General features: G+C 42.8%; 1 protein-coding gene across 1 annotated transcript; it reads right to left on the reverse strand.

Annotated features, from left to right (window-relative positions):
- Positions 1-8,857: 8,857 nt before the first annotated feature.
- LOC133903728 (desmethyl-deoxy-podophyllotoxin synthase-like) lies at positions 8,858-10,578 on the reverse strand. Its single transcript, XM_062345169.1, has 2 exons — positions 9,684-10,578; positions 8,858-9,594 (listed from the first exon to the last, which is right to left on the reverse strand). The coding sequence occupies exons 1-2, from the start codon at positions 10,566-10,568 to the stop codon at positions 8,968-8,970; spliced, it is 1,512 nt and encodes a 503-aa protein (XP_062201153.1). The 5' UTR covers positions 10,569-10,578; the 3' UTR covers positions 8,858-8,967.

Genomic DNA, 10,578 nt, shown 5'->3' on the forward strand with positions numbered 1-10,578 from the left:
TCACAATTCAGCAAAAAAAGAAAAAAAAGAAAAGGTATATCACATGACGAGAAACCACAATGTATCCATGGAAGAAGAACGCAATATGTGGAAGTCTTCAAGGCATTTTTATTTTTCGAGAAACTTCATTTTACCACAAGATTGATTCATCTAGGCATTAAAAGAGGATCGATCGGATGTTAAAAGTACAGAGATTGCATTGTGCTATACATTTATGTGTATAATATTCAGTACTGACGATAAAGATACCCATGCTAAAAATTTATGCAGGCCATCAATAATCTAGTTTTATTATAGTGTTCGTGTAAAATTAGCATCTAGCCTAAATAAAAACTAAGTCAAGCACTTACAGGATTGGCGCGGTTATTGATCTAGGTCGACTGCAGTAGAAGAGGATAGTCGATCGACCCAATCTTCTGAAGGTAATATGATAAGTTGATTTGGTGGAGTTTCAACGTTGATGATTCAAAGGCTCCGACCATAACAGATTAAGAATCCTCGTAACCACTACGACACTACTCCGTGGTTATCAATCATACCAAAACGCTTTTGATCTCACCAAGAAGGCTTTTTCTGCAAGCGAATCAAGAACACAAGAAAAAATAGGTAGATATAATCTGGATATTGCTGATTACCAATGAAGTGCTAGAGTTTGGGATACTACAAACTGATAAACGACGAAACTGTCTAAAACAGAATAATCTAAGAAAAATTTGAGCCTAAACTACGACGGCTACTATGTCTATATATATGGGGACGTGAAGAAGTTGCCCTAGGGTTGTGTGGACCTAAGAAGAGGCGTACACAATCTGGACTCCGACTCCAACATGACTACATGACCAGACATGGTGTAAAATAGTGAGAGGCAGCACTTTATTCCTTCGACTCTGACTAAACTATAACGAATATTTGATTGTGCCCAAATCCATTGGAAAGGGCTAGTCATAAGCTTTCCATCAAGTTCAATGTCTATATATATGGGGACGTGAAGAGGTTGCCCTAGGGTTGTGTGGACCTAAGAAGAGGCGTACACAATCTGGACTCCGACTCCAACATGACTACATGACCAGACATGGTGTAAAATAGTGAGAGGCAGCACTTTATTCCTTCGACTCTGACTAAACTATAACGAATATTTGATTGTGCCCAAATCCATTGGAAAGGGCTAGTCATAAGCTTTCCATCAAGTTCAAGATCGTCTCAATTGGACTCCGTATACGAGAGTTATGCCCGTTTTACTGTCGTATTGTTCTGAGACTCCGAACCGAATTTGGAGTCTAAGTTAAGCTCGACTTGTTGCTCGAATCGATTGGCACTCGAGTGACTACGTCCAGGTAAGCTTGTGAAGCCTCTTCCATATTCCTAAGCAATAAAACATCACAAGAATTTAGAACCAATCCATCCGAGAAAGCATAAATAGTGAGAAATGAATTCACTTGGTGGTTTAACTGTCGCGCATATACTCTTGTAATGGATCCTTATACGATTTGAGGATTATTAGCAGTGTTGCTCATATCTGAAGGAGCCATGTCCTTATCATACTCCCTAGTTGAATTGGAGTCATCCTCGACTCGAGCTCATCTTATTCTCCTAAGTATGGCATCAAATCTGAAATGTTAAACGTGGGAGTAACCCCAAAATTGGCAGTTAGGTCCAATTTGTATGCATTTTCATTTATTTTCTCAATTATCTTAAACGAACCATCAGGTATAGGCATCAATTTTGATTTTCTTAACTCTGTAAACCTTTTCTTTCTCAAATGCAACAAAACTAAATCACCTAGTTCAAATTTTACTTGTTTCCTACCTTTATTTCCAGCAATTCTATACTTTTTAGTCATATGCTCTATATTCTTTTTAATTGTTTCATGCAACTTAAGAATAAATTCTGCACGCTTCTTTGCATCCAAATTAAGTTTTTCAGAAGTAGACAAATGTAATAAATTAACAGGAGCACCGGGATTAAGTCCATAGACTACCTGAAATGGACTTACCTTGGTGGTGGAGTGTACCTACCTGTTGTAAGTAAATTCAATATGCGGTAAACACTATTCCCACATCTTCAAATTCTTCTTTAAGATAGCCAACAATATAGTCGATAATGTGCGGTTGACGACCTCTGTTTGTCCATCAGTTTGGAGGTTGATATGTAGTAGAGAATAGCGGCTTTGTCCCTAATTTGTTCCAAAGAGATCACCAAAAGTGGCTAAAAAACTTTGCATCATGATCAGAGACGATAGTATTAGGCACCTTATGTAGTTGAACGATTTCCCTGAAAAATAAATCAACTATGTTTGTATCATCATCGCTCTTGTGACAAGATATAAAATGTGCCATTTTAGAAAATCGATCCACAACTACAAATATGCTATCCCTCCCCCTCTTTGTCCTAGGCAAACCTAACACAAAAATCCATAGAAATATCCTCCCATGGTACACTAGGAACAGGAAGAGGCATGTAAATGCCATGTGGATTTAAACGAGACTTAGCTTTATTGCAAGTAGTATAGCGCGACACATAGCGCTCGATGTCACGTCTCATCTTTAGCCAAAAGAAGTGGATGGCCAGCACATTTTCAATCTTCTTTGCTCCAAAATATGCCATCAATCATCCTCCATATGCGTCCTGCAACAACAAAAGATGAATAGAGCTAGCTATAATGCATAGCTTGTTAGCACGATAGAGCAAACCATCATTCAACATATATTTATTCCATGTTTTCCCTTCTTTACAATGTTCAGGCACTTATTTAAAGTCTAAATTAGTAGCATATAAGTCCTTAATGGTTTCTAAAACAAAAATCTTTTGATCAAGTTGAGATAACATGGTATAACGCCTACAAAGCGCATCACCAATCACAATATCTTTTTCTTTCTTATATTTTATGATATATGGAAATGACTCAATATATTCTACCCATTTAGCATATCGTTTATTCAGTTTAGCTTAAGTTCTAATGTGTTTCAATGATTTATGATCAGAATGTCCTCTTGGCTCTGTTCCCATCTATCGGTATTTTTCGACGTAGGCACCTATTTATTGGTCGACAAACTATCATAGTACCCAACAAACAATCCAGATCAACTCCATCAGCCGATCAATTTCATCGGTCTACTCTGGCTCCTTGGTGGGCCATTCCAGCAACTACCCCACAAGACGCCAACCTAGGCCACGCCCATCGGCGTCAGCCCTGGGCCGTAGTGGTGAATGGGCTATAGCTCAGCTCCCACCCAACTGGCATCTCATGGAGATTGGGTGATCAATCTTAGTATTGATCTTCTCGATGTTCTTCTCCACTTATGAGATGAGTTTGATGACTTTGGGATCCATCTTCATGTGTTAGCATTGAGCTTTCTTGCTTGTGAAAGCAAGATTCTTGCTGTTAGATGAGAAAGAAGCTTCCACCCTCATGTTCATTGTCATCTCATGTTCGGTGATCTTGCCGAGCACTTGACTTGGAGTCATCTTCTTGATGTCATTGTTGTCGTAAATGATGGAGACTATCAACTTGTACTTTGAAAGAAGAGTTTGAAGTATTCTTCTCACCACTTAATCATCTTCAATTGGCATCAAACCTAACTCATTGATTTCATTAACAAGAATATTCAAACGAGAATATATATTAATCACTTTCATAGGGTAGTTGCTTGATGTCATTGAACTTAGTAACAAGCACATGATATTTCTCATTACACACATTCTTTATGCCTTCATGTATTTCAATGAGACTATTCTAAATATCATGTGCATTGGTGAGAGAATTAACACGATTAAATACATCAACACATATAGATGATAAAATGATACTCTTGGCTAATGCATCTAATTATCTCTCCTTGTTGGTGATGCGAGGTTTCATCCCTTCTTCGGTAACTCTCCAAGGCTTGCAAATAACAAAACATTAGAATTTTCCAACGTGGAAGATTTATGCCATCGAATAGTGGAGCACTATGGGAATCCATCCCAACCCCAGACGTCACAACTTACTAAACGGTGAAGCCTAACTAATCACAATGAGACTAAGGCTCAAATGCCACTTGAATTGACAAAACCTTGTGAAAGGTATGAAGCTCTAACACAAATTAAAGAGCTAGATGTGAGCCCTAGCTCTGATACCAATTGTGAGGATCGTTGATGTCCTAAGAGAGAAGGTGAATTAGGACATTTAGAAACTATTCGGTTCTAAAGACTTCAAAAGATAAAACTATCTCAATTTCTATCTAAATGTGCTTTAGGTTTATCTAGTGTGTCTACTCTACCGATCAAAGCGCTTGCAATCTATCTAAGAAGAAAATTGCAAGTAAGTAAATACGGAAATGTAAATAAGGTAGAGAGAGCAAACTCAGCACAAGGAGTATTCCGTGGTATTGATGGTATAAATATCACCCCTAGTCTACGTTGAAGCTCCACCAACGATATACTCCCGGTCGGCACCTGTCGGAGGAGTAACTCCTGTCGCAGGGATCCCGAGAGACCACTTTTTAGAGATTCGGCCAGGTGATGATCCTGAATAAGTTCATCGGAGAAATAAATGGGAATGAATGAAACGGCCGGTGGTGGGGGAGTTGACCTAGCGCAAGAAGTAAATGCACCGGAATTTAGACAGGTTCAGGCCGCACGGGAGCGTAATACCCTACTCCTCTATGGATGCTATAACCGTCCTGAGGAAGTCCCTTAAGGATGTTGCTGGTTACAAGAATATTGGCCAATATAAGAGCTTGGAGCTCCTTGTTCTTCAGCTGGAACTGGGCTCAGCCTCCTCACAGTGTTCTCTTGCGCTGTGTTCCTCGTGTCTGCTCTTGGTCTCTGTTTTGCTATTCTTCATCTCTTGTCTTTTTTCCTCTCTTTTTCCCTGTCTCTATTTCCCGTTTTCGTCCCCCCTGCTTCTGTGCCGCCGGTTGCTTTAAGTACTCACCGGCTGCGACATACCCTGAACGGAAGGAGGGGGCTCGAGTTCCAAGACGCCATAAATGGAAAGGGCATCATCATTTCTTCTAGGTGAAGTGACCGGGGGTGAAAAATACGTCGCACGCCCGGTCACCCATCACCATAAATGCCCTAGCAACGGGCGCCGTGGAGAGCCCACCGGGCAGCCACAGAGCAACCCGGCGTGCCCGCCCTGTCTTGTTCCCCTGCCACAGCAGCGCGGCAGACGGAACGCCTTGATCCTTACGTCGTTATCCCGAGACAAGCCGGATGGCACGGGACGGGACCCGTGCAATTAATAACCCCACGCCTCTCTGCCAAAACATGGCAGGGACTGATGCTGAGCGCGGCGGGAGCAGTTGGAGGCGTCAGGCCACGCACGCTCATTAAATACGGTCTCGGGCCTTTGACTGGTTGACACCTCATCGGTAGGCCCCTTGGGGGTACCGAGTGCTCGGGGGTACTGTTTACATCCCCGAGCGCTCTCTCCCGAGAATGCCTTTCCCTGTCCTCGGGGAGCCGAGTGCTCGGGGGTACTGTTCACCTCCCTGAGCACTTTCTCCCGAGCACTCTTGCACGGACCCTCGGGGAACCGAGTGCTCGGGGGCTGCCGCGTGCAGCCCCGAGCACTCTCTCCTGAGCACTCTTGTACGGACCCTCGGGGAACCGAGTGCTCGAGGGCTGCCGCGTTCAACCCCGAGCACTCTCTCCCGAGCACTCTTGTACGGATCCTCGGGGAACCGAGTGCTCGGGGGCCGCCGCACGCAGCCCCGAGCACTCTCTCTCGGAACTTAGCTCTTCTGATCGTCGGGGGACTAGGGTGCTCGGGGTGACCGTACACCTCCCTGAGCACTTTCTTCCCGGTACTTGGATTCTGTGGATCATCGGGGAACTGGGGTACTCGGGGGCCACCGACCGTGGCCTCGAGCACCTTCTCCCGGGACTTGGCCTTTTCTCATCCTACAGGAGAGACCTCGTGGGATGGCACCATGTAGCAGACGGCTGGCCTGGCCTCGGGATTCGGGAACCCCCGGTTCCTGATACATCGACAGCACCCTATCATGGCTATTGAGCAACGAAGTCACAAAGACAAGGCCTCAACCTGGATGAGCCACCAAGCCACCAAGGTAAGACCTCACTACAAGCCTCTCTTTCGGTCCCTTGCCGCCGTGATAACTTCGGAGCTTGAGCCACCAGGGAAAGGGTCTTCACGTCCCCGTACATGTGTCCTATCGCCGCTCCACACCAAGTTGCTGGCAAGTCACAAAGACTCCAAGGTTCTAACGTACATGTCGATACATGGTTGAATCACTCCTTGATCCACTCTCTAGATAACAATCACCTGGCAACACTCCCTCTAGGCCTATAAATACTAATCAATCACTAATCTTGTGCTTAATTGCCTTAGATGATCACTTTAAGCACTTTGGTGGCTTGGATGTCTTCTTAAGTGTCTCTATGATTCTCTGGACTCTAGCAACCTCAAATGATTGAGTGGAGGGGTATTTATAACCTCAAACCCGTCAACTAACTATTTTTCCAACGACTCAGAACAACTGTTAACACCGGATGATCTGGTGAGAATAATAGTACTAACACCAGATCATCCGATGAGTACACTCTCACAAACTAACCGTTAGAACCCCCACTCAAGCCTCTGTGAACACTGGACTCCGGTGTATAATTCATCTCCATTACCGGACTATCCGGTGAGTTATCTTAAGCCATCCGAGTCTTTCCTTCTTCTCTGTTTAAATTGCTCTGGTGTAAGCATCTGGTGCACATCACTTCATCACTGGATTATCCGGTGAGTTATCCTGAGCCAACTGAACCAATTTGCAACCCTCTCTGGAAATAATACTCCAGTGTACACAACATCCATCACCGGACCATCCGGTGCCTTGAACTTCATTCTTCAATACTTGGCACCCTCTCTATGTAAATTAGTCCAGTGTTAAGCCTTTGGTGTGTACAACCCATACACCGAACCTTCCGTGTGTTGAACTCCTTTTGTCTCTTTACACTGTTCATTATCCGGTGTGTGCAAAACATTGATCACCGGACCATCCGGTTAGGCCAATCTTCCTGGAATTTCTCCAATTCGACCAAACTCTGTCTCGGCTATGGTGGCTTCTTCATATATTGCATTCATGAGACCTACTAACATATATTCTTGACAAACATATTAGTCCCAGACTATGTTGTCATTAATCACCAAAATCACAAAATATAGCCTAATAAGGCTATTTTCGCTACAACTCGTCGTTAATAAACTTTTCTGAGGTAGTGGGAAACAACGTGGAAGGAAGAAGAAAAAAGAAAAGGATGAGAATTTCAGGGATTCTATCAAATTCTCCACCAACTCTTGATCCACGTGTCAAGGGTAACATATACGTAGCTCCTAGCTACTCATAGATGAATTTTGAAGGTCGGATTCGTCTCCAGAATTGGGGATTAGTGGTCCAATTTGTGTATAGTGGACTTAATTAAAACACAAGGATTAATTAATGCCGAATTTGTCCATAAGCTTCAAACAAAAGTTATAGATCTCACCAATATATATGTTTCCAATGATGCTGGTCTTGTTTGATTTGGATAAGCGGTTTAGGAGAAACTGTCAAAATAGTGCTGCTGTCCGACAAGTTTTAATCTGTGCAATATTTTGTTTATCAGTTTTTGACCAAGTTAGAAGGATATTTTGCCCAACATTAGAAAAAGAAAATTGTAGTGAATTTTTAGTATATATCGGAGATGTATTTATTTGCTGTGGTTGGTTAAGAGAATTTAAAGTTACGGCAAAGCATCAAATGACTAGACTTTTAAATCGGTATTTTGGACAACGGGGAAAAATGAGTTTAAGCATGTTATTGTAAGTAGCGTAGTTGCTTTATGATTATAAATATGTGGATATCATGGAATAGAATGGAGTGTAGTTTTAATCCACAGGTTTGAAAAATTGTGGTATAGAAGACGTGACATCGGTTTCTCACAACGGTTAAGGAAAGTGCTTGACAAACTGTATTGATTTGTGTCGTATGTTTTTTTTCATACCTGTGTTTTTTCCAATTCTTAAATGCTTTTATTTATTCATGTGATGTCTTGATTCAAGTGTCATGATTCTTGTTTCTATATTGATCTATTCATATCATTCATATGTGTTGATTGGTTCTTATATTCATGTTAATGTGAGTAAGTGTTGTCCTTACTTGCTCGGTTTTATCGGTAAATATTAAGGATGTATTTAGGTGTTGTCCGTTTCAGACGAAAATGATTATTTCACTAATTTTTCAAAAGAAGATAAAATTCATTAAATTCTTATTCTTCGATGAATTCTGATACGTTATATGTTCTTTCAATTCCATATTATACTTGGTGAGTGTTTTTTTACTCACACTTGTGCTATTTGGCTTTTATGTACTAAGCAAGCACGACATGTATAGGATGAGAGTAGCACCGTCAAATTGAGCACATACACACACCCATATACCTTAATTAGTCATTCATCATAATAAGTACGTAGAACTTTATTGCTGGTTTCATGCAGTTAAACTCTTATAAGATTTGAGATGGTATCGTGGTTAGAGTGGTCTCCTTTAATAGTTCTTGGGATTGGGCTGTGATCTTTATCCATCTCTTATATGATGTGCTTGAGATTATTATTGTGATTTACTTGACCGAGATACAGGTAGTTGCAAGGATAGCTCTGCCGAATTTCTTGAAAATTTCAAACTTAGTCAGATTTTGGTGTAGTGGAGTACTATCACTCCAAGTACGTGGGTACATTGGGCGTTACAATATATATAAATTTCATAAACCTAAAGTGTAATTCAAAACTATCAGAAAAGAACCATTTTAAGATTTCATTTCGTGGAACAAGATTTCGTACACAAATTATCCAGAAACCGCATCACAAAGCAATATAGTTATTACACTGATCGAAGAGCTGACATTTAGCACATACGAGATCACGATATTACACAGGTAACACAAAGGGACTTCGTTCCAAGCACTCCGCATTGCCCTTAATGGCCATTATCTTTGTTATTCAACACTCGTTGAAACAAAAGGTACTCGCTGAACAGGTTTCAACCAAATGTCTGTCTTCATCTTAGCAGTGATCCCCATAGTTTCTTCCATGTCTAGTTCACTGACGCCTTCTAAGAGATTCCAGTCAAAATAAAATAGAAGGTTAGCAAGAGCCAGCTGAATTGCAGCAAGCCCAAACACTATACCAGGGCAAATTCGTCGCCCAGCACCAAATGGTGTGAACTCGAAGTCACGCCCTTTGAAATCCCTTTTGTCAGTTTCAAATCTCTCTGGTTTGAATACTTCTGGTTCGTCCCAATACTCTGCGTCTCTAGAGATTGCCCATGCATTCACGAGAACTATTGTCCCTTTGGGAACATCATAGCCCAAAACACGGCAGGTTTCTTGGCTCTCCCTTGGTAACAAAATTGGGCTAGGAGGATGCAACCTTAAGGTCTCTTTGATGACCCAATGCAAATAGCTCAGTTTGGTGAGCCCCTCCTCAGTTACCTTCATTTGCCCCATGAAAGCTTTCCTTACCTCGGATTGTGCCTTAGACATTGCTTCCGGGTTCCTCATCAGTTCTGCCATAGCCCACTGTAGGACCGAAGGCACGGTATCGGTGCTCCCGACAAGAAGGTTCTACATTAATTTTCTTTGAGAAACTTAAACAGGCAGTTTTAACAAATAAGCAAGCATCAATTTGGGTGTATAAAGATGCAAGAACTTACAAGAAGAACTGATTTGATATTGCCCATTGTAAGAGGGGGCTCAAGGCCTCCTTGCTTCTGAATCCTCAAGAGGACATCAATCAAGTCTTCTGAATCCTCCTGTGTTCTTCTCTCACCGTGCTCACTTATGATGCCATCCATGAACTTAAATAAGCCATCCATGAATACCTCTATCTTACTCAATATTGTGCGGCTCATAGCACATGCCAGCCGCGACGACGGGTACAAGTCTGCTAGGCGAAAAGTTCCCGCCAACTTGATGGCCTCTGTAACGTAGCGCATGAAGGCGTTCCGGTCGCTAAGCCGATCACTCATGATGGTATGCGCCCCTACGTCGTTACCATAAGAGGTGACTAGCTCGCTGAGGTTCACAGCCGGAGTTGTCGCAGAGGAGATAGCTTGCACAAGTCGCATCACCTCCTCCTCCCGGATGGCCCAGAAAGACTGAACACGCTTTGCACTTAGAAGCTCAACCGTGGTGATTTTGTGAAGCTGCCGCCAGTGATTGCCGTACGGGGCTAGCGAAATGTCATCGCCTTGTTTTCTCATGATCTTGACTGTTGTGGTCTGTGGCCTTGAGGCGAGGAAGGCATCATTGGTCTTCATGACCTCCTCGGCCGCCTCACGGGAGGAGGCAACAATGACAGGAAGCTCGCCGAACTCAAGGGACATTAGAGGGCCATGGCGTCGCGACAGTTCGCGTAGAACACGATGCGGTTGTGCGCGGAGCATGTGGTGGAGGCTGCTGATTACCGGGAGCTTCCAGGGCCCCGGTGGGAGACGTAGGCCATCGTAACGGGAGCCAACGGAAGTTGTTTGAGATTTTATGAGGTAAAGTAGAGGGACAAGAGCGAGGATGCAGTAGAAGACAGATGTGCTATCCATGGCTTGGGAA

The sequence above is a fragment of the Phragmites australis genome, chromosome 21, assembly GCF_958298935.1.
Source record: "Phragmites australis chromosome 21, lpPhrAust1.1, whole genome shotgun sequence".
Classification (NCBI taxonomy): Eukaryota; Viridiplantae; Streptophyta; class Magnoliopsida; order Poales; family Poaceae; genus Phragmites; species Phragmites australis.

Bases quoted from the DNA above. Each gene is read 5' to 3' on its own strand.
- LOC133903728 (XM_062345169.1), bottom strand. From the start codon at position 10,568: ATGGATAGCACATCTGTCTTCTACTGCATCCTCGCTCTTGTCCCTCTA. The intron at 9,595-9,683 runs GTAAGTTCTTGC...AAATTAATGTAG, and splicing joins ATATCAAATCAGTTCTTCTT to AACCTTCTTGTCGGGAGCAC.